The sequence below is a fragment of the Hyla sarda genome, chromosome 4 (assembly GCF_029499605.1).
Source record: "Hyla sarda isolate aHylSar1 chromosome 4, aHylSar1.hap1, whole genome shotgun sequence".
Taxonomy (NCBI): Eukaryota; Metazoa; Chordata; class Amphibia; order Anura; family Hylidae; genus Hyla; species Hyla sarda.
Window position 1 is genome coordinate 48,091,248 of NC_079192.1, and position 24,750 is coordinate 48,115,997.

The 24,750-nt window shown below is 49.0% G+C and overlaps 2 protein-coding genes across 5 annotated transcripts in view; both read right to left on the reverse strand.

The window, feature by feature from the left end:
* Positions 1–492: 492 nt before the first annotated feature.
* On the reverse strand, positions 493–11,508 carry LOC130367346 (uncharacterized). Its single transcript, XM_056569759.1, has 3 exons — positions 11,427–11,508; positions 10,669–11,174; positions 493–619 (listed from the first exon to the last, which is right to left on the reverse strand). Exons 1-3 carry the CDS (start codon positions 11,506–11,508, stop codon positions 593–595), a joined length of 615 nt encoding a protein of 204 aa, XP_056425734.1. The 3' UTR covers positions 493–592.
* Positions 11,509–12,361: 853 nt separating this feature from the next.
* Positions 12,362–24,750, reverse strand: part of LOC130367870 (C-type lectin lectoxin-Phi2-like) — a 113,796-nt gene continuing 101,407 nt past the window's right edge. For all 4 annotated transcript variants that reach the window (XM_056570793.1, XM_056570791.1, XM_056570790.1 and 1 more), the window contains 3 exons: positions 13,499–13,650; positions 13,268–13,380; positions 12,362–12,567 (listed from right to left, as the gene is read on the reverse strand). In XM_056570793.1, the coding sequence (XP_056426768.1) occupies positions 12,435–12,567; positions 13,268–13,380; positions 13,499–13,650 (398 nt within the window). In that variant the 3' untranslated portion in view covers positions 12,362–12,434. The remainder of the gene's footprint in view (positions 12,568–13,267; positions 13,381–13,498; positions 13,651–24,750) is intronic.

Sequence of the window (24,750 nt, forward strand, 5' to 3'; positions counted from 1 at the left end):
TAGGCCTAACAAGTTCCTCTATTTCATGCCTGGAATTATAATTTTCATGAAGAACATTCTCCTTCATTTGTTACTAAAGCTAGCTGTACCCTGTATACTTTGTCTTTGTGTGTACAGGAGCTCTATCGTCAAGGGAAACATAAATTAAGTGTTATAATGGCTTTTATAATTGGGAGTCAGGACATACTGGTGAAAGTATTCTAAAATATGTCTCCAATACCATTTTTTGGAGGTACACACTTAGATAACAAAACAAAGGCAAATGTAAATTATTGGTGTGTATGTGTTTGCTGATATTGTAATATAATTTTCATCAAGCTGAATTGTTTTTCTTTATGCAGATTCTTTATCTATATAGAGCGGTGAAGGTGGCAGAACGCTGACCGGAGAGGGGTCCCTTGGACGGATTTGTGGTGGTCAGGTAATAGCCAGCATAGTTTTCATCATGTGTGACAGGGACATCCCAAAGTTATGTATGTGAAAGGTCTATGTGCCCTTACAAATGCCCTTAAATTCCCTGGCCCCCTATATTACCACCAACTCCTCGACATTCCTCTCCACTTCCTTTCTGTTGTTGTTCTTCTTCTAGCCTCTACTGCATCATTTGTAAATGTTTGCTCTAATAAAAAAAAATAAAGGTTATGCTTCAAATTTGTAAAGGATTAGTAAAGTCTACACCAGTATTTTGTTGCACTAGAGGATTTTGTAATTAGGACACATTACATCTTATGAGAGTTAAAGGGGTACTCCACCCCTAGACATCTTATTCCTTATCCAAAGGCTAGGTGATAAGCTGATCACATGGGGTCTGGCCACAGGGACTCCCTGCGATCTTTGGGCCGGCCGTCATGCCTCCTCCCATAGACAGGAATGAAGGGGCATGGCATGAAAAATGTCCAGTCACCAAAATACTTGATTCAGAAATGAAATGCTTCAGGTGCAATCTGTCATGCAGCAAAAGGCTGCAGGTGTCTGCCAGAGCCTCCCCCAGTGGCAAATAAAGTGTGCCTCTTCACTATCTGTAACCTGCCTAACGATTATTTTTTCTTCTCCTCCTCACTAAAATTCAGTGACTAACAATTCACTCCTCAATTTCGTTCTGAAAACGCCCCCCCTCGGCTTTCAGTGGTCTTCAACTTGCGGACACACAGGAACGTTCATGCGCAGGGACGTCCCTGTGCGTCGTCGTCAAGGCAACATCTCTAGTCCGGGGCCGGGCCCGGAGCGGAGAAGAGGGCCTCCCGGTGAAGATGGACAGCCCGGAACGACTAACCCTCCCCACTGGATGGTCCATGCAGTGAGGTGAGTAGAAAACTAAAGGGGGGTGGTCTGGATGATGACGAAGGCCCGGCAGTGGTCTTCAACCTGCGGACCCCCAGATGTTTCAACATTACAACTCCCAGCATGCCCAGACAGCTAATGGCTGTCCGGGTATGCTGGGAGTTGTAGTTTTGCAACATCTGGAGGTCCGCAGGTTGAAGACCACTGATTGAAGGGATTGACAGGCGGTGATGATGAAGGGGGGGGATGATGGCAGGGTGATGATGACAGGGGTCTGGATGATGATAGGGTGATGATGACGGGGGTGTTAATGACGGGGTTATGGATGATGACGGGGGGGGGGGCTGGGGGGGGGTGGGGGATGATGTATTTCTCACCCTAGACTTATAGTCAAGTCAATAACTTTTCCTGGGTTTTTGGGGGGAAATTAAGGGCCTCGGTTTATATTCGGGTCGGCTTATACTCGAGTATATACAGTATTTTAAATTGCATGTTTTTTTTATTCTTCTTTTGCTTTTATTATTCCATTGCAATCTGCATATTTTGCTACCTTTACCTGCATTTTGCACACGGCTTCTTTCCGGTGATCTGGAACTGTATATAACTTGTGTATATATAATGTCATGTATACAAGTTGTTCATGTCCCATGTACTGTATGCCTGAGGAAGATCCCAGTTCGGGATTGAAACGTGTTGCAATATAATAAAATATTAACTGTACATCTACTGTGAGAAGCGCCTTCATTCAGAGGAACCACTTTCTATATGCTCTTATAATAGTCTTTTTGGGTTTAGTACACAGCGTCTGTATGCTGCAGCACTGTTGTGTACTACTGGTGTTGTGCACAAATACTTTTTTAAGCGTACTGTAGAGCATTTTTCTTCCCTCATCAGTGCATACCACATACTTACATCTAAGTGGTGTACTATTTTGTTCCTGATAAAGTCGTAAGGGCTTAGTTACTGTAAAAGGCCAGCCAAAAGTACACACCTGCTGCTGTTCTAGACAAATACTGTTTTAAGCATAGTGAAGTGTATTGTACTCCCCTCATATACGCACTAAGTAAGTAAGGCAGAGAAGTGCCAGGACATGCACAGAGGAGTGGCAGAGACCTAAATTCATCTGGCACAGCAGAGGTCGCAGCAGAGGCCTAAATTCATCAGGGGCAGACAGAGGTTGCAGCAGAGGCCTAAATTCATCAGGCACAGGCAGACATCGCAGCAAAGTAGGGGCATGTGGCAGCAGATGTTACAGCGAGAGGTCTGAGCTCCCGGTGTCAGCAAGCAGTCGTGTCTCGGCCAGCAACCCAGCAGCTGTGATTAATTGGTTCACTCGGTCATCCCAAGTGACATCTAACACCCCCAGTCAACAGTCAGTGGGTTCCTCAGACTCAACCCTCAGTTGGCATGGCCCGCATGCTGCTGCTGCCACCTCCAGGCTCTTTCATTGTTCCGCCATATGGTCTCCTCACGCTGATGCTTCCATCTCCAGGCTCTCTCATTGTGCTGCTCTATGGTCTCCTCATGCTGATGCTGCCACCTTCATGCTCTCTCATTGTGCTGCTCTATGGTCTCCTCATGCTGATTCTACCACCTCCAGGCTCTGTCATTGTGCCGCCATATGGTCTCCTCATGCTGATGCTGCCACCTTCAGGCTCTCTCATTGTGCTGCTCTATGGTCTCCTCATGCTGATGCTACCACCTCCAGGCTCTCTCATTGTGCTGTCATGAATACTGCAAAATGCAATTAAGGTGCTGCTCCCCAGTTAAAGAAATTCCTCTGCATTAGACCAAAAATAAGTATTGAGGATATGCATTAGCTAAAACTTAAGTTTTCTTAGGATAAAACATATGGACCCAACATTTTTTTTTTCATCTAACAAAAGGAAAGGTGTGCAAAAAACACCATGTGCCACCTATACCACCAAGTATTAATGTGATGCAAAGACCTCTAAAAGGTGGAAGGGAACAACGTATGGTTCATTTTTACAGGTGGGGGTAGAAACTTCCCCTGTAAGGTCCTATTTTTGCACTAATAATTCCCTTCTCCGCAAGTGTTACTCGTCCTAAAAAGGGCAGCCCCACAAAGGAACCTCTTCCTATTTCCAACTAAAAACCCTGAGAAATGGCAGTGTTTTTAGGTGGAAATAGGGAGAGGTTCCTGTGTGGGGCTGCCCTTTTTAGGATGAGTAACACTTGCCATTAAGGGAATGAATAGTGCTAGAGTAGGGCCTTACAGGGGAAGTTTTTACCCCCACCTGTTACAATAGACCATACGTTGTTCCCTTCCACCTTTTAGAGGTCTTTCCATCGCATCAATACTTGGTGGTGTAGGTGGCACATGGTGCTTTTTGCACACCTTTCCTTTTGTTAGATTTCAAAAAATGTTTGGGTCCATATATTTTATCCTAAGAATAATGTTAAAAGTTAAGTTTTATATAATGCATATCCTCAATATAATAATATATGAGCACTTTGACAAAAGAGACCGTTTTCTTCTGCCTACCTGCCTCAGCTACTATTCTGATCGTGCCACCCGCCTGATGCCACACATCTGATGCCAAGTTCTCCTTCTTTCACCCACCTTCATCACCGGGTACTGGTATTAACACTCACCACCCCACTCTACCAAAGTGTATCAAAGTGCACCACATTGCTGACGTGTGGAGCTGTAACTTTGGTCAGGGACAACTTGGACAACAGCAACTTGGACAGGTCACACCGCTTCCGCCTCCACGCTCTCAGGCCGTTGGTCCTGCAACAGTGTGTGACTCCACCTCCTCATCCTCCACCATGTCTCATAGTCACCCCACGAAAAATGTTGAGATGCATCAGAGTCGATTGACCATGGTGCCACACTAACACTTCACAAATATGGATAGTGTCAAACAGGTTTAAGGCGCTGCTCCCCAGTTACAAACATTCCTCCGCATCAGACCTTTTTTTTTTTACCCACCTTCGTCACCGGGTACTGGTATTTCCACCCACCACACCACTCTGTAACCGGGTCACTTTCAGGACTCCTGATGCTGCTGCTGCTGCCAGCTCCAGGCTGTCTCATTCAGCCACCATATTTTCTAATCATGCTGCCGCCACCTCCAGGCTGTGTCATTTAGCCACTATGTGGTCTCCTCATGCTTCCGCCACCTCCAGGCTGTGCCATTCACTCACTATATGGTCTCCTTATCTGCCGCCAACTCCAGGCTGTGCTATTCAGCCACTATATGTTCTACTCATGCTGCCCCCAAATCCAGGCTGTGCCATTCAGCCACTATATGGTTTACTGATTCTGCTGGGCCTGGGACATTACCTTAAAAAATGTAATGGAAGCACTAGCTACCATAAATCTTCAATTTAAATTCCAAAATTCATCTTTTAATCTTAAGAATTGTGAGGCTCTATGGTCTCCTCATGCTGCCGTCAACTCCAGGCTATGTCATTGTCACGATGCCGGCTGGCAGGAGGTGGATCCTCTGTGCCAGAGAGGGATTGGCGTGGACCGTGCTAGTGGACCGGTTCTAAGTCACTACTGGTATTCACCAGAGCCCGCCGCAAAGCGGGATGGTCTTGCTGCGGCGGTAGTGACCAGGTCGTATCCACTAGCAACGGCTCAACCTCTCTGACTGCTGAAGATAGGCGCGGTACAAGGGAGTAGACAGAAGCAAGGTCGGACGTAGCAGAAGGTCGGGGCAGGCAGCAAGGATCGTAGTCAGGGGCAACGGCAGGAGGTCTGGAACACAGGCTAGGAACACACAAGGGAACGCTTTCACTGGCACAATGGCAACAAGATCCGGCGAGGGAGTGCAGGGGAAGTGAGGTATACATAGGGAGTGCACAGGTGAACACACTGATTAGAACCACTGCGCCAATCAGCGGCGCAGTGGCCCTTTAAATCGCAGAGACCCGGCGCGCGCGCGCCCTAGGAAGCGGGGCCGCGCGCGCCGGGACAGGACCGACGGAGAGCGAGTCAGGTACGGGAGCCGGGGTGCGCATCGCGAGCGGGCGCCACCCGCATCGCGAATCGCATCCCGGCTGGAGGCGGTATCGCAGCGCACCCGGTCAGTGGATCTGACCGGGGCGCTGCGGGAGCGAGAGTGTAGCGAGCGCTCCGGGGAGGAGCGGGAACCCGGAGCGCTCGGCGTAACAGTACCCCCCCCCCTTGGGTCTCCCCCTCTTCTTGGAGCCTGAGAACCTGAGGACCAGATTTTTATCTAGGATATTGTCCTCAGGTTCCCAGGATCTCTCTTCAGGACCACAGCCCTCCCAGTCAACCAAAAAGAAGGTTTTTCCTCTGACCTTTTTGGAGGCCAGTATCTCCTTTACGGGAAAGATGTCTGAAGAACCGGAGACAGGAGTGGGAGAGATAAGTTTAGGAGAGAAACGGTTGATGATGAGTGGTTTAAGAAGAGAAACGTGAAAGGCATTAGGAATACGAAGAGAAGGAGGGAGAAGAAGTTTATAAGAGACAGGATTAATCTGGCACAAAATTTTGAAAGGACCAAGATAGCGTGGTCCCAATTTGTAGCTGGGAACACGGAAGCGGACATATTTAGCGGAGAGCCATACCTTGTCTCCGGGAGAAAAAATGGGGGGAGCTCTTCTTTTCTTATCAGCAAACTTCTTCATGCGTGATGAAGCCTGTAAGAGAGAATTTTGGGTCTCTTTCCATATGGTGGAAAGATCACGAGATATTTCATCCACAGCGGGTACACCAGAGGGCAAGGGAGTAGGGAGGGGGGGAAGAGGGTGACGGCCGTACACCACGAAAAATGGGGATTTGGAAGAAGATTCAGAAACTCTGAAGTTATACGAGAATTCGGCCCATGGTAGAAGATCTGCCCAGTCATCCTGGCGGGAGGAAACAAAATGCCGTAAATAATCACCCAGGACCTGGTTAATTCTTTCTACTTGCCCATTGGATTGAGGATGATAAGCAGAAGAAAAGTTTAATTTAATCTTGAGTTGTTTACAGAGAGCCCTCCAGAATTTAGACACGAATTGGACGCCTCTATCCGAGACGATCTGCGTGGGCAACCCGTGAAGACGAAAAATGTGTACAAAAAATTGTTTTGCCAACTGAGGCGCAGAAGGAAGACCAGGAAGAGGGATGAAATGTGCCATCTTGGAGAATCGATCAACGACCACCCAAACAACAGTGTTGCCACGGGATGAGGGTAAGTCTGTAATAAAGTCCATACCAATCAGAGACCAAGGCTGTTCGGGAACAGGCAGAGGATGAAGAAGACCAACGGGCTTCTGGCGAGGAGTCTTATCCCGGGCACAGACAGTGCAGGCTCGCACAAAATCCACAACATCCGTCTCCAGACTCGGCCACCAATAGAAACGAGAGATGAGTTGCACGGATTTCTTGATGCCCGCATGACCTGCGAGATGGGAGGAGTGACCCCATTTGAGGATTCCGAGGCGTTGGCGTGGAGAGACGAAGGTCTTCCCTGGAGGAGTTTGCCTGATGGAGGCTGGAGAAGTGGAGATCAGGCAGTCAGGAGGAATGATGTGTTGCGGAGAGAGCTCTACTTCCGAGGCATCCGAGGAACGAGAGAGAGCATCGGCCCTAATGTTCTTATCGGCAGGCCGAAAGTGAATTTCAAAATTAAATCGGGCAAAGAACAGAGACCACCTGGCCTGGCGAGGATTCAGCCGTTGGGCAGACTGGAGATAGGAGAGGTTCTTGTGATCGGTGTAAATAATAACTGGAAATCTTGATCCCTCCAGCAGATGCCTCCATTCCTCAAGTGCTAATTTAATGGCTAGTAGCTCTCGATCCCCGATGGAGTAGTTCCTCTCCGCCGGAGAGAAGGTCTTAGAAAAAAAACCACAAGTAACAGCATGCCCGGAAGAATTTTTTTGTAGAAGGACCGCTCCAGCTCCTACTGAGGAGGCATCAACCTCCAATAGGAAGAGTTTAGATGGGTCAGGTCTGGAGAGCACGGGAGCTGAAGAAAAGGCAGACTTGAGCTGTTTAAAGGCGTCTTCCGCTTGAGGAGGCCATGACTTAGGATTGGCATTCTTTTTGGTTAAAGCCACGATAGGAGCCACAATGGTGGAAAAATGTGGAATAAATTGTCTGTAATAATTGGCGAACCCCAAAAAACGTTGGATAGCACGGAGTCCGGAGGGGCGTGGCCAATCTAAGACGGCAGAGAGTTTATCTGGGTTCATTTGTAGTCCCTGGCCAGAGACCAAGTATCCTAGGAAAGGAAGAGATTGACATTCAAACAGACATTTCTCCATTTTGGCATAAAGTTGATTGTCACGAAGTCTCTGAAGAACCATGCGGACATGCTGGCGGTGTTCTTCTAGGTTGGCAGAAAAAATCAGGATATCGTCCAGATACACAACAACACAGGAATATAAGAGATCACGAAAAATTTCATTAACAAAGTCTTGGAAGACGGCAGGGGCGTTGCACAGGCCAAAGGGCATGACCAGATACTCAAAGTGTCCATCTCTAGTGTTAAATGCCGTTTTCCATTCATCCCCCTCTCTGATGCGGATGAGATTATAAGCACCTCTTAAGTCCAGTTTGGTAAAGATGTGGGCACCTTGGAGGCGATCAAAGAGTTCAGAGATGAGAGGTAGAGGGTAGCGGTTCTTTACCGTGATTTTATTAAGACCGCGGTAGTCAATGCAAGGACGTAGGGAGCCATCTTTTTTGGACACAAAGAAAAATCCGGCTCCGGCAGGAGAGGAGGATTTGCGGATAAAGCCCTTTTTTAAATTTTCCTGGATGTACTCAGACATAGCAAGAGTCTCTGGGGCAGAGAGAGGATAAATTCTGCCCCGGGGTGGAGTAGTGCCCGGGAGGAGGTCAATAGGACAGTCATAAGGCCTGTGAGGAGGTAGAGTCTCAGCTTGTTTTTTGCAAAAAACATCCGCAAAGTCCATATAGGCCTTAGGGAGACCGGTTACAGGGGGAACCACAGGGTCACGGCAAGGAGTACTGGTAACCGGTTTAAGGCAGTCCTTGAAACAAGAGGGACCCCAACTCTTGATCTCCCCTGTGGACCAATCCAGGGTTGGGGAATGGTGTTGAAGCCAGGGTAGTCCAAGGAGAATTTCGGAAGTGCAATTGGAGAGGACCAAAAACTCAATTTTTTCGTGGTGAGGTCCGATGCACATTAGGAGGGGTTCCGTGCGGTAACGCACGGCACAGTCCAATCTTTCATTGTTAACGCAATTGATGTAGAGAGGTCTGGCGAGACTGGTCACTGGGATGTTGAACCTGTTGATGAGAGAGGCCAAAATAAAGTTTCCTGCAGATCCGGAGTCCAAGAAGGCCTTAGTGGAGAAGGAGAAGGTAGAGGCAGATATCCGCACAGGCACAGTAAGACGTGGAGAAGCAGAGTTGACATCAAGGACTGTTTCACCTTTGTGCGGAGTCAGCGTACGTCTTTCCAGGCGGGGAGGACGGATAGGACAATCCTTCAGGAAGTGTTCGGTACCGGCACAGTACAGGCAGAGATTCTCCATGCGGCGTCGTGTCCTCTCTTGAGGTGTCAGGCGAGACCGGTCAACTTGCATAGCCTCCACGGCGGAAGGCACAGGAACGGATTGCAGAGGACCAGAGGAGAGAGGAGCCGGGGAGAAAAAACGCCTCGTGCGAACAAAGTCCATATCCTGGCGGAGCTCCTGACGCCTTTCGGAAAAACGCATGTCAATGCGAGTGGCTAGATGAATGAGTTCATGTAGGTTAGCAGGAATTTCTCGTGCGGCCAGAACATCTTTAATGTTGCTGGATAGGCCTTTTTTAAAGGTCGCGCAGAGGGCCCCATTATTCCAGGAAAGTTCTGAAGCAAGAGTATTGCACGGCGTAAGAATTGCACGGCGTACTCGCCAACGGAAGAATTACCCTGGACCAGGTTCAGCAGGGCAGTCTCAGCAGAAGAGGCTCGGGCAGGTTCCTCAAAGACACTTCGAATTTCCGAGAAGAAGGAGTGTACAGAGGCAGTGACGGGGTCATTGCGGTCCCAGAGCGGTGTGGCCCATGACAGAGCTTTTCCAGACAGAAGGCTGACTACGAAAGCCACCTTAGACCTTTCAGTAGGAAACTGGTCCGACATCATCTCCAAGTGCAGGGAACATTGTGAAAGAAAGCCACGGCAAAACTTAGAGTCCCCATCAAATTTATCCGGCAAGGATAGTCGTAGGCCTGAGGCGGCCACTCGCTGCGGAGGAGGTGCAGGAGCTGGCGGAGGAGATGATTGCTGAAGCTGTGGTAGTAGCTGCTGTAGCATCACGGTCAGTTGAGACAGCTGGTGGCCTTGTTGCGCTATCTGTTGTGACTGCTGGGCGACCACCGTGGTGAGGTCGGCGACATCTGGCAGAGGAACTTCAGCGGGATCCATGGCCGCATCTACTGTCACGATGCCGGCTGGCAGGAGGTGGATCCTCTGTGCCAGAGAGGGATTGGCGTGGACCGTGCTAGTGGACCGGTTCTAAGTCACTACTGGTATTCACCAGAGCCCGCCGCAAAGCGGGATGGTCTTGCTGCGGCGGTAGTGACCAGGTTGTATCCACTAGCAACGGCTCAACGTCTCTGACTGCTGAAGATAGGCGCGGTACAAGGGAGTAGACAGAAGCAAGGTCGGACGTAGCAGAAGGTCGGGGCAGGCAGCAAGGATCGTAGTCAGGGGCAACGGCAGGAGGTCTGGAACACAGGCTAGGAACACACAAGGGAACGCTTTCACTGGCACAATGGCAACAAGATCCGGCGAGGGAGTGCAGGGGAAGTGAGGTATACATAGGGAGTGCACAGGTGAACACACTGATTAGAACCACTGCGCCAATCAGCGGCGCAGTGGCCCTTTAAATCGCAGAGACCCGGCGCGCACGCGCCCTAGGGAGCGGGGCCGCGCGCGCCGGGACAGGACCGACGGAGAGCGAGTCAGGTACGGGAGCCGGGGTGCGCATCGCGAGCGGGCGCCACCCGCATCGCGAATCGCATCCCGGCTGGAGGCGGTATCGCAGCGCACCCGGTCAGTGGATCTGACCGGGGCGCTGCGGGAGCGAGAGTGTAGCGAGCGCTCCGGGGAGGAGCGGGAACCCGGAGCGCTCGGCGTAACAGTCATTCAGTCACTATATGGTCTACTCTTGCTGCCACCAATTCCAGGCTGTGTCATTCTGCTAGATTATGGTCTCCTCATGCTGCTGCCACCTCTAGGCTCTGTTATTGTGCCGTCATGTGACTGAGGCCCTATGGCCCTTAATGTGCTCCTGTCCAAGTCCCTCCCTTTTCAAGTGGACACTCAGAGTCCGGCATTTGCTAGTTCAGAATAGCATTATTTGACACAGTCCGCACATTAAAGTACTATGGGCGTATGTACCCAGGTCCATATGTTAGACACCAAAAGTGGGATATATATTTACCAGCCAGATGTATTTGGATGTAGATAATGCTCCAAAGAAACTGGTGCCAGCAAGCACCTGTCCATGACAAGGTCTGCCTGCGCTGAATGGGAGCACTGGCGTGCACTTCTGCGGCCGGTCTGTCTGCCACAGACCTGATGGATGCCGCTGTGATGATGAAGGAGGCATCAAGCAGATTATGGTGACCGGACCTCGTGGAATTTCTTGGCGTCTGACGTCAATGGTATGACAGTTGGCTGGATGAGTAGAAGCTGCGGCTGTTGTAAGCAGTGGATGTTGCGGCTGTTGAAGGACTTTCAGTTTGCTCTGGTGAAATCTCAAGCAGCAGTGGTGAGTTATCAATGCGTTACTTGTGATTTCTAGATGCGTTTCAGGGTACTTAGATATGTCAATGACCCTTTCCTCAGTAGAAATATAATGACTGTACTTTAGTTGCTTGAAGTTACTGTTGTTAAAGGAGACAACTAATGCTGACTTGGGTTCTGTAGAATATCCATTTAAGCTTCCTACCACCAGGATTTTAACAAGACCTTTGTACCTCAGCTACCGGGGGCTTTCTACTGATGTTATCCCAGACTAGTGCTATGTGACCCTTTGACTCTCCGGCTCCTATTGCCCACAGCTGGAAATTACCAACTCCTCCTGTGACACCAGCTCAATGGTATTGCTGCTCACAACTCCATTGTATCCCTGCAGCACTTCTTTCAACTCCCTCTCACACTGCTACCTTAGCTCTCCTTCCTCCAACTACAACTTACTTGACCCCTCCCAGACTAAACTAGTCAAGCTAAAGGGTAGGGGCTCCCATTGGGCACAATGATCACATGACCTCCTCTGCATGTTCCCCTTAACCACTTAAAGACGCAGGGTGTACCTGTACGCCCCCGTTCCCGAGTCCTTAAGGACTCAGGGCGTACAGGTATGCCCTATGTTTCTACAGTCCCCGCCGCTCGTCGGGTGAGGACCAGACCGGGATGCCTGCTGAAATCATTCAGCAGGCATCCTGGTACATCACTGAGGGGGTCCTGAGACACCCCCATGTCAGCGATCAATTCAGACCGGCGATCTGCGGCGATTCCGGGTCATACATGTCTCCAAGACACCCCCAATCTATTGATTCTAAGCACAATTTCAACAACTTATATCAGGTAGTTAGTAAACATTTTGATAAAGCTGTATAAGCCCATTCACTTCTTCATGGACACCTTCATGGACACCTTCATGGGTTCCTTACTTAAATGGTGTGGCGCAAGGTGGCACCCAAAGTATTGTAATGGCCAAGTCAAAATCCTGACCTTAATCTAACAGAAATGTTAATAATGATCTGATGCAAGGAGGTTATGGGAGGAGACCACCAATATAACAGAGTTAAAGTTGTTTTGAATAGAGCAATAGGTTAAAATTCCTCCCAATCAATGTGCAGGACTAATAAACAATTATAGGAAATGTTTAGATGCACAGGGGGGTCATACCAGATACTAAAAAGGTTCACATAGTGTAACCACTCACAGATATGTGATACTGGATCATTTCCCTTAATTTCCTTACTTAGTCCAATATATTTGACATTTTTTGTTTGATTTAATTCTCTTTATTTGCTTTTAGAAATATAGAACTTTCTGATGGTTTTACAAACTGCTAAGCACAACTGTAAGTAAAACCAGTATTATAAATAGCACATGGGCGGGGGGGGGGGGGGGGGGGGGGGGGAGTCTGGGGTCGAGATATTACATTTGATTCTACCACTACTTGGTATGGAATGGATCTCAGCAAGTTCTAATCCTTTTACAAATATAAGACAACTTATCATTACAGTTTCGATCATTCCAAGGTCCGGACATGGTTTCTCCACAATGCTCATTTTTCCCGTGATTGTTGGGCTCATTCTTTATCCAGTTGCTGTAAATGAAGGAATAAGAAAAAGCAATTACATGTATATTACTAATGTAATATAAGCCATTGGATGGCAATATTCCAAAGAGTCAATCAAGAGACACTTCTGTGTAAATTCAGGGGATGGTTAGAACCTTTTACCACAAGTCCTACTTGGTAGCAAACAAGAATGTGCGGAGCCAACATAAAAGATGAATGGAAATGACAGGCAGCTCCTTTCCCAAGTTACACTACATCTATTTAGACCTGTGTTGTGTGATATCCAGTAAAATGAATTGTACAGACACTTATGGCTTATATACTATAGAGGTAGACCCTTTTTTGCACTATGATGCACATGGGGAGTTGGCCCAGGGTGACCATGTCAGTTATTTCAGTTGGTGGTTACAAATTTTTACCACAAGTCCTGTTTGGTAGCAAAAAAAGAATGCAGGGAGCCAAAATAAGAATCATGGATCAGGAGTTGGTGGCCAAACAAGCGTCAGATCTTACTGGCAGGTGGCAAGGCGTGTGGTGGTGTTAACCAACATTTTACGGAGGCCCTATCTGCATCTTTCCTTAGGGGGCCTCTTTGATCTTTGTATGCTTTTGGTTTGTTCACAGATAATATATTTTTAATATGTAAATAACTACTTTAACATTGTCTAGTTACTTTGTTGTTTTCACTGTTAGATTCTTATATAAAAGCCTCCAGCTCAGTACATACGTGAAGGGGACTTGTGTCCCATCCAGCCACTTCCAGATGTTGATATCTTCAGTGTCCCGTCTCAGTCCGATCCAGTAGCTCCTGCTTGTTGTAAATAATTTATTTAAAGTATCCTAGAAACATAAGTGACAATGACAACTATTTTATTCTCTAAATCTATTGCTTTTACTTTGTATTAGAAAAGATAACTATAGAGTGATCATAATGGCATTCCCTGTTTACGGCTCTTACCAATTCAGTCTGGTCCTTTATCATTACAAGAATAGAGCTCATTTGAAAGCATCTATCTCGAGCCCCATCCCAGGATAATTCTTCCCCAGAGATGTAATAACATGAAGAGCCACTGATATACCAGCCAACAGGGCACCGTGTGCAGATATCCTCTATGTAAAAGGAGTATACAACAGTTATCAACAATCAGAAATATAGATTTTTTTTGTTGTTGTCGAAAAAAACAACCTCTTATAACATCTCCAGTTAAAGGGGTATTCTGGGCAAAAACATTTTATCCCCTATCCAAAGGATAAGGGATAAGATGTCTGATCGCGGGGGGCCCGCTGCTGAGACCCCCCGCGATCTCCCTGCAGAATGGAGGGGGTGTGGCATGACGTCACATCCCCAGTCCCGGAAACCCGGAGGTTTCCGAAACTGGAGATTCAGCACCCACATAGAATGCGGGTGCTGCAGGGAGATCGCGGGGGGTCTCAGCAGCGGGCCCCCGTGATTAGACATCTTATCTCCTATCCTTTGGATAGGGGATAAAATGTTTTTGCCCGGAATACCCCTTTAAACATACAAATTTTGGTTGAGTTATTACCAGTACCACCCCCCACCCAGGCCCTTCGCTACAGGACAGGCAAACCAAGCTGGTCAGGGGCCCCGAGCAGAGCCTGTGCTTGCCCGTCCTGTAGCGATCACTGTTAAGGACATCCCTGTATCCCGAAAGATGTTTTTGGGACACAGGGATGCCCCCATTACCTCCCTGCGGGGGCATAGCGTCCCATGCATGCGCCCATAGCAACGGAGGCGCAGAAGACCGGAGCATTGAGGAGGAGGAGGAAGACATGCGCTGGCCAGCTTGGTAAGTGACCAGCGGCACGTCATCTTCGCTGTTCCGACCACTGCTTCTCCAGTCCCGGAACTAATGCTATGGCCGGACGGGAGGAGCTGTGGTCGGAGCACTGAAGTGGGACAGTACACAGGCATACAGCCTCCAGCCATACACTGTACATGGCTGGAGGCTGTATGTCTGTGGGGAACACTGCCTGCCTAATGTGGGGGAACACTGCCTGCCTAATGTGGAGGAAACTGCCTACCTAATGTGGTGGGAACACTACCTGCCTAATGTGAGGGAACATTGCCAGCCTAATATGGGGGAACATTGCCAGGCTAAAGGGGGGGGGGACACTGCCTACCTAATGTGGGGGGAACTCTGCTGCACCTAATGTGGGGGGAACTCTGCTGCACCTAATGTGGGGGGTACACTGCTGCACCTAATGTGGGGGCCTCGTATCGACATTCGCTCACGTTGCGCTCCCAGAATTCAAGGGCAGGCGTTACTACGTCCTGATGCCGGCCCTAGAGCGTGAAGTGCGTGAACATCAAGGGGGGGCCCCCATGTCCATTTTGCTTGGGGACCCCAAATTCCTTCAAAGGCCCTGCCCCCACCTCCATCTCCCCTCTAGTTACAGTATACTGTGGCTATTAGAGATGAGCGAATCGAATCTGACGAATGCAAATTTGTTACGAATTTCAGGAAAAATTTGATTGGCAACGAATGCGAATATCGGCACGATTCGATCACGCGAATGGCTTCATTAAACTCCATTTAGTGCGGTCCAGGCTCCAGGGCATCTAAAATGGCAGATCCACATGTGAGGACATGAGGCAAGGATTCCTGGGAGGGCAGGAACAAGGGTAGGTGGGATGACACTGAATCACATACAGCATGCAGCCTATCAGCAGCCAGTCACCCCTGTGATGTCACAGCCCTATATAATCAGCAGCCATATTGCGGCCAATCACTTCATCTTTTCACTGTAGAGAGATGGATAGGAACAGAGAGCCCTGTGTGTTGCACAGAAAAGCATTTTTACAGCAGCGATTCACCTCCCAGTCACTACAGCGTTCTAATACAGAGAGGGACAGAGAGCAGTGTGTTGCACAGTGTCTTTCACAGAACAGCAGCGATTCAGCTCAAGCACAAATCCTGCCTGGGTGTAGTACACAGCGACTGTGTGCCGCAGCACTGGTGTGTACTGCTGGTGTTGTGCACAAATACTTTTTTATCCCCTTAAGGACCATGGGCGTATGGGTATGCCCTGATGCCCTGGTACTTGAGGATCAAGGGCGTACCTGTATGCCCATGGAAATTCAGGTCCCGCCGCTCACCAGGCGGGGACCAGTCCGGGATGGTTAAAGTTGAAATTCCCGCTCTGCCGCCCCTGGAAGTCCGGGCAGAGCGGGGGGAAGATGGCGGCGGGTGCAGTAGTACCTTACTACGGTGAGGGACCAGCGAGGGACCGGCAGAAAGGAGGCAGCGGTGGCGAAGCAGTGAAGATCAGTGGTAAGTGATCTTCACTGCTGCCTTCTAGGTGAGTGAGTGAGCCAAAGGCTGTCTGGGCATGCTGGGAGTTCACTGAGAGTTGTAGTTTTGCAACATCTGGAGGGCCACAGTTTGGAGACCACTGTGCAATGGTGTCCAAACTGTAGCCCTTCCAGATGTTGCAAAACTACAACTCCCAGCATGCCTAGACAGTCCAGGCATGCTGAGAGTTGTAGTTCTGTAACATCTGGCCCTTCAGATGTTGCAGAACTTCAAGTCCCAGCATGCTTGGAGTTGAAGTTTTGCAACATCTGGGGGGCTACAGTTTGGACACTACTACACAGTGGTCTTAAAACTGTTCTCCAGTTGTTGCATAACTACAACTCCCAATATGTCCTTTGGCTGTCTGGACATACAGTGACCCCCCGACCTACGATGGCCCCGACATATGATCAAATCGACATACGATGGCCTCTCAGAGGCCATCGCATGTCGATGTCAGCATCGACAAACAATGCTTTTTTATGTCGGGGCCATCGCATTAAGTGCTATCCGGCAGCGCAAAATGCTTAAGCTGCTGCCAGATGGCAGCTTAATGTTCCCATTAAGTAATTCCTATTACTTACCCCTCCACAATGCTTCGGGGTGCCCTCCAGGTCCAGCGCTGGTCTTCGGTGTCTTCTCGGCCCTCTCCGATGACGTCAATATGCAGCTGCGTACGTCATTCAATAGGAATGGCGTACGCAGCGGCATAATGATGTCGCTATGCAGGCCCAGTAAAGGCCTTGCGGAAGACAGCAGAGGACCGGAAAAGACAGCGGAGGACCAGAGAAGACAGCGGAGGACCGGAGAAGACCAGGAGAGCCCAGCGGAGGCCCGGGGTCACTATCGGGAGCGGCGGGGACACCATCGCGAGCGGCGGGGACAGGTGAGTACAGCTTCCTATACTTTACATTGCACGAATCCCTCAACATATGATGGATTCGACAAACAATTGCTCGTTTGGAACGAATTACCATCGTATGTTGAGGGACCACTGTACTGGGAGTTGTAGTTTTGCAACAGCTGGAGGCAAACTGGAGGCAAACACTGAATTAAGTAACAAACTCTCAGTGTTTTGCAACCAGTGTGCCTCTAGCTGTTGCATAACTACAACCCCCAGCATGCACGGACAGCCAAAGGGCATGCTGGGAGTGTTAGTAGTATGCCTCCAGCTGTTGCATAAGTACAAGTTCCAGCATGCCCTTCAGCTATAATTGCATGCTGAGAGTTGTAGTTTTGGCAACAGCTGAAGTTGTGAAACACAGAGCTTGTTACCTAACTCAGTGTTTTGCAACCAGTGTGCCTCCAGCTGTTGCAAACTACAACTCCCAGCATGCACTGATAGACCATGCATGCTGGGAGTTGTAGTTTTGCAACAGCTGGAGGCACACTGGTTTTGAAAACACTGAGTTAAGTAACAAACTCTCAGTGTTTTGCAACCAGTGTGCCTCCAGCTGTTGCATAACTACAACACTCAGCATGCATGGACAGCCAAAGGGCATGCTGGGAGTGGTAGTTTTGCAACAGCTGGAGGTCCCCCTCCCCCCCCCCATGTGAATGTACAATGTACATTCACATGGGCAGATGTTTACAGTGAGTTTCTCGCTGAAAGTTTGAGATGCAGCAAATCTTCCGCTGCAGCTCAAACTCCCAGCGGGAAACTCGCTGTAAACCCCCCGCCCATGTGAATTTACCCTAAAAACACTACACTACACTACACATAGAGAAAATAAAAGGTAAAACATTACATATACTACACACACCCCTACATAGCTACCCCCCCCCCCAAATAAAAAATAAAATGTCTCCTACCACATGTTACGCCTAGCGCTCCGGGTCCCCGCTCCTCCCCGGAGCGCTCACGGCGTCTTTCTCCCTGCAGCTCCCCGGTCAGTCCCGCTGACCGGGAGCGCTGCACTGTCATGGCCGTTGGGGACGCGATTCGCACAGCGGGACGCGCCCGCTCGCGAATCGCATCCCAGGTCACTTACCCGTTCCCGTCCCCTGCTGTCATGTGCTGGCGCGCGCGGCTCCGCTCTCTAGGGCGCGCGCGCGCCAGCTCCCTGAGACTTAAAGGGCCAGTGCACCAATGATTGGTGCCTGGCCCAATTAGCTTAATTGGCTTCCACCTGGTCCCTGACTATATCTGACCTCCTCCCATGCACTCCCTTGCCGGATCTTGTTGCCCTTGTGCCTAGTGAAAGCGTATTGTGTGTCTAAAGCCTGTGTACCAGAACTTCTGCTATCCACCCTGACTACGAACCTTGCCGCCTGCCCCCGACCTTCTGCTACGTCCGACCTTGCTTCTGTCTACTCCCTTGTACCTCGCCTATCATCAGCAGTCAGAGAGGTGACCCGTTGCTAGTGGATACGACCTGGTCACTACCGCCGCAGCAAGACCATCCCGCTTTGCGGCGGGCTCTGGTGAAAACCAGTAGTGATTTAGAACCGGTCCACTAGCGCGGTCCTCGCCAATCCCTCTCTGGCACAGAGGATCCACTACCTGCCAGCCGGCATCGTGACAGTAGATCCGGCCATGGATCCCGCTGACGTCCCTCTGCCTTATATCTCTGATATCACCACGGTGGTCGCCCAGCAATCCCGACAGATCGCCCATCTAACCCACCAGCTGTCGGAAGTATTCACCATTGTGCAGCAACTTCAGTCGCAACTTCAGCAGCAATCATCTCCTCCGCCAGCTCCTGCACCCCTTCCGCAGCGAGTGGCCACTCCTAGCCTCCGCCTGTCCTTGCCGGACAAATTTAATGGGGACTCTAAGTTTTGCCGTGGCTTCCTTTCGCAATGTTCTCTGCACTTGGAGATGATGTCGGACCAGTTTCCTACTGAAAGGTCTAAGGTGGCTTTCGTAGTCAGCCTTCTGTCTGGAAAAGCTCTGTCATGGGCCACACCGCTCTGGGACCGCAATGACCCCGTCACTGCCTCTGTACACTCCTTCTTCGCGGAAATTCGAAGTGTCTTTGAGGAACCTGCCCGAGCCTCTTCTGCTGAGACTGCCCTGCTGAACCTGGTCCAGGGTAATTCTTCCGTTGGCGAGTACGCCATACAATTCCGTACTCTTGCTTCTGAACTTTCCTGGAATAATGAGGCCCTCTGCGCGACCTTTAAAAAAGGCCTATCCAGCAACATTAAAGATGTTCTGGCCGCACGAGAAACTCCTGCTAATCTACATGAACTCATTCATCTAGCCACTCGCATTGACATGCGTTTTTCTGAGAGACATCAAGAGCTCCGCCAGGAAAAAGACTTAGATCTCTGGACACCTCTCCCACAGTCTCCACTGCAATCTGCGCCTAGGCCTCCCGCCGAGGAAGCCATGCAAGTGGATCGGTCTCGCCTGACCCTGGAAGAGAGGAATCGCCGTAAGGAAGAGAATCTTTGTCTGTACTGTGCCAGTACCGAACATTTTTTGGTGGATTGCCCTATCCGTCCTCCACGTCTGGGAAACGCACGCTCGCACCCAGCTCTCGTGGGTGTGGCGTCTCTTGATGCTAAGTCGGCTTCTCCACGTCTCACGGTGCCTGTACGGATTTCTACTTCAGCCAGCTCTTCCCTCTCAGCCGTGGCCTGCCTGGACTCTGGTGCTTCTGGGAATTTTATTCGGGAGTCCTTGGTGAATAAATTCCGCATTCCGGTGACCCGTCTTGTCAAGCCACTCCACATTTCCGCGGTCAACGGAGCCAGGTTGGATTGCACCGTGCGTTACCGCACGGAGCCCCTCCTAATGTGCATCGGACCTCATCACGAGAAAATTGAATTTTTTGTCCTTCCCAATTGCACTTCCGAAGTTCTCCTTGGACTACCCTGGCTTCTACACCATTCCCCAACCCTGGACTGGTCCACTGGGGGGATCAAGAGTTGGGGTCCCTCTTGTTCCAAGGACTGCCTTAAACCAGTTCCCAGTACTCCCTGCCGTGACCCTGTGGTTCCTCCTGTATCCGGTCCCCCTAAAGTAGTTAGGGACTCTGCCTGCCACAGAAAATGCCTTTCCCCCCCTCCCAGTCCCTTCAGGCAAGCCTCTGTGTCCCCTCATGGCTCCCGTCCTTGTGTCTCCCTGCCCCGTGCCAAGCTTCACCCTCTGCCCTCCCTCCCCATTCCTACTCCTGCTGTACTGCCTGCCATTGAGGAAACCATCCATTCCTTCCCGGTGTCCTCATCCCAGGGGAGGCAGTCACCGGACAAAAAAAAGGGGAGACCTAAGGGGGGGGGTACTGTTACGCCTAGCGCTCCGGGTCCCCGCTCCTCCCCGGAGCGCTCACGGCGTCTTTCTCCCTGCAGCTCCCCGGTCAGTCCCGCTGACCGGGAGCGCTGCACTGTCATGGCCGTTGGGGACGCGATTCGCACAGCGGGACGCGCCCGCTCGCGAATCGCATCCCAGGTCACTTACCCGTTCCCGTCCCCTGCTGTCATGTGCTGGCGCGCGCGGCTCCGCTCTCTAGGGCGCGCGCGCGCCAGCTCCCTGAGACTTAAAGGGCCAGTGCACCAATGATTGGTGCCTGGCCCAATTAGCTTAATTGGCTTCCACCTGGTCCCTGACTATATCTGACCTCCTCCCATGCACTCCCTTGCCGGATCTTGTTGCCCTTGTGCCTAGTGAAAGCGTATTGTGTGTCTAAAGCCTGTGTACCAGAACTTCTGCTATCCACCCTGACTACGAACCTTGCCGCCTGCCCCCGACCTTCTGCTACGTCCGACCTTGCTTCTGTCTACTCCCTTGTACCTCGCCTATCATCAGCAGTCAGAGAGGTGACCCGTTGCTAGTGGATACGACCTGGTCACTACCGCCGCAGCAAGACCATCCCGCTTTGCGGCGGGCTCTGGTGAAAACCAGTAGTGACTTAGAACCGGTCCACTAGCGCGGTCCTCGCCAATCCCTCTCTGGCACAGAGGATCCACTACCTGCCAGCCGGCATCGTGACACCACACTGTTTCCAAAACGGAGCCTCCAGCTGTTGCAAAACAACTCCCAGTATTGCCGGACAGTCATTGACTGTCCAGGCTTGCTGGGAGTTTTGCAACAGCTGGAGGCACCCTGTTTGGGAAACACTGCCGTAGGGTAATTTTGGTATCGGAGGCAAGTGTAATTCTTGTATCCGGGTCCGTCCCTATGCATTGCGCTCTCTCACTTCAGAGCCCTGTCGTATTTCAAGGCAACAGTTTAGTGCCACATATGGGGTATTTCCATACTCGGGAGAAATTGCCTAACAAATTTTGGGGGGGCTTTTTCTCCTTTTACCTCTTATGAGAAGGTAGAGTGGGGGTCTACTCCAGCATGTTATTGTAAAAAAAATTTATTTTTTACACTAACATGCTGGTGTTGCCCAATACTTTTCATTTTCACATGAGATAAAAGGACCCCCCCCCAATTTCTTCTGAGTACAGAAATACCCCATATGTGGACATGAAATTCTCTGCAGGTGGCTGATTGTTACAGCGGTTTCTGACATAAACAAAAATAAACACCCACATGTGACCCCATTTTGGAAACTACACCCCTCACGGAATGTAACAAGGTGTATAGTGAGCCTTTACACCCCACAGGTGTTTGATGAATTTTCGTTAAATTTGGTCGTAAAATGAAATTTTTTTTATTTTTTCACTAAAATGCTGGTGTTATCCCAAATTTTTCATTTTCACAAGGGGTAATAGGAAAAAAGACCCCCAAAATGTGCAACACCATTTCTTCTGAGTATATAAATATCCCATATCTAGATGTAAAGTGCTCTGCGGGCGAACTACAATGCTCAGAAGAGAATGAGCGCCATTGGGCTTTTGGAGAGAGAATGTGACCGGAAATGAAGGCCTTGTGCGTTTACAAAGCCCCTATGGTGCCAGAACAGTGGACCCCCCACTGGGAAAAAGCATCCCAAAATTTTAACCCCCTTTCTTCTGAGTATGGAAATACCCCATATGTGGATGTAAAGTGCTCTGCGGTGAACTACAATGCTCAGAAGAGAAGGAGTGCCATTGGGCTTTTGAAGAGAGAATTTGTTTGGAATGGAAGTCGGTGACCATGAGCGTTTACAAAGCCCCCCATGCTACCAGAACAGTGGACCCCCCCACATGTGACCCTATTTCGGAAACTACACCCCTCAAGAAATGTAATAATGGGTGCAGTGAGCATTCACATTTAATTTTCATATTTAATTTTTCATTTGCACACCACACTGTTCCAAAGATCTGTCAAAAGCCAGTGAGGTGTAAATGCTCACTGCAACCCTTCTTACATTTCGGAAGCCCCTATGGTGCCAGAACAACCAAAAAAGCCCCACATGGCACACTATTTGGGAAACAACACCCCTCAAGGAAGGTAACAAGGGGTACAGTGAGCCTTTACACCCCACAGGTGTTTGACAAATTTCCGCTAAAGTTGGACGGGAAAATGAAAAATGTATCAAGGGGTGCAGTGAGCATTTACACCCCACTGGCTTTTGACAGATCTTTGAATCTCCAAAAGCCCAATGGCGCTCCTTCTCTTCTGAGCATAGTTTGTCCGCAGAGCACTTTACATCCATATGTGGGGTATTTCCATACTCAGAAGAAATGGGGTTAAAATTTTGGGAGTCTTTTTCTCCTATTACCCCTTGTGAAAATGAAAAATGTGGGGTAACACCAGCATTTTTTACTGAAAAAATAAATAAAATTTTTCATTTTCCTGTACAACTTTAGCGGAAATTTGTCAATCACCTGTGGGGTGTAAAGGCTCACTGTACACCTTGTTATGTTCCTTGACGGGTGTTGTTTCCCAAATAGTGTGCCATGTGGGGCTTTTTTGGCTGTTGTGGCACCATAGGGGCTTCCTAAATGTGACATGCCCCCCAAAAACCATTTGCTTTCAAAAAGCCAAATGTGGCTCCTTCTCTTCTGAGCATTGTACTGCACCCACAGAGCACTTTACGTCCACACATGGGGTATTTCCATACTCAGAAGAAATGGGGTTACAAATTTTGGGGGGCATTTTCTCTTATTACCTCTTGTAGCAATTGTAAATTTAGGGGGGGGATGCATTTTAGTGAAATAAAAATTTAATTTACACATCAGATTTACCGAAAAGTCATTAAACACCTGTGAGGTGTTAAGGCTCACTGTGCCCCTTGTTACGTGCCATGAGGGGTGTAGTTTCCAAAATAGTATGCCATGTGTTTTTTTTTTTTTTTTGCTGTTATGGCACCATAGGGGCTTCCTAAATGTGACAAACCCCCCAAAAACCATTTCAGTAAAATTCGCTTTGCAAATTCCCATTGTCGCTCCTTCACTTCTGAGCCCTCTAGTGCACCCACAGAGTACTTTACCCTCACATATGAGGTATTTCCTTACTCGAGAGAAATTGGGTTACACATTTTCGGGGGCTTTTTCTCCTATTACCCCTTGTAAAACTTCAAAAACTGGGTCTACAAGAACATGTTAGTGTAAAAAATTGAGATTTTGAATTTTCTCCTTTACTTTGCTGCTATTCCTGTGAAACACCTAAAGGGTTAAAAAAAAACTTTCTGAATGTCATTTTGAATACTTCGAGGGGTGCAGTTTTTATAATTGGGTCATTTATTGGGCATTTCTAATATGAAGGCCCCTCAAAAATCCACTTCAAAACTGAACTGGCCCCTGAAAAAATCAGATTTTGAAAATTTTGTGAAAAATTGGAAAATTGCTGCTGAACTTTGAAGCCCTCTGATGTCTTAAAAAAGTAAAAACATTATACTATAGACAGGAAAAAGCACAAAACAGAGCTTCAATTGTTTGATCGTATGGGTGTTTAAGGTGAGTAGTATAGAATTGCTGCTCACCTTATGTATTGGGCATACAACAACCTTTGTAGCTTTTTGGCATGCTTGGGTAGCGGTGCAGCCGTCCGGATATTTCGAGGGGGATTTCCTCCACACTCGATTGGTAAATTCTCAGGGAAAAAAAGGCTGGAAAAATAATTCCGGGTGATCGGCGCCAACCGTCAGAGAAACTTCAAGGCAGACTTGTAAATATTCAAGTAATCCTTTATTTTGCTTTGCCAAAGCACAATAAAGGATTACTTGAATATTTACAAGTCTGCCTTGAAGTTTCTCTGACGGTTGGCGCCGATCACCCGGAATTATTTTTCCAGCCTTTTTTTCCCTGAAAAGTAAAAACATGTCAACTTCATGATGCAAACATAAAGTATACATATTGTATATGTGAATCAATCTATAATTTATTTGGAATGTCTATTTTCCTTACAAGTAGAGAGCCTCAAAAAAGGCAAATTTTTCAAGTTTTTCATAAAATTTTGGAATTTTTCACCAGGAAATGATACAAATATCGATGAATATTTACTACTATGTTAAAGTAGAATATGTCACGAAAAAACAATCTCGGAATCAAATTCATAAGTAAAAGCATCCCAGAGTTATTAATGCTTAAAGTGACAGTGGTCAGATGTGCAAAATGCTCTGGTCCTTAAGGTGAAAATGGACTTGGTCCTTAACCCCTTAAGGACCAAGGACGTACCGGTACGTCCTTGGTCCTGCTCTTCTGATATAACGCGGGGTTACACAGTAACCCCGCGTCATATCATGGCGGGCCCGGCGTCATAGTGAAGCCGGGACCCGCCTCTAATAGCGCGCAGCGCCGATCGCGGCGCCGCGCGCTATTAACCCTTTAGCCGCGCGCTCAGAGCTGAGCCGCGCGGCTAAAAGTGAAAGTGAAAGTTCCCGGCTAGCTCAGTCGGGCTGTTCGGGATAGCCGCGGCTAATCGCGGCATCCCGAACAGCTGACAGGACAGCGGGAGGGCCCCTTCCTGCCTCCTCGCTGTCCGATCGCCGAATGACTGCTCAGTGCCTGAGATCCAGGCATGAGCAGTCATGCGGCAGAATCGTTGATCACTGGTTTCTTATGAGAAACCAGTGAT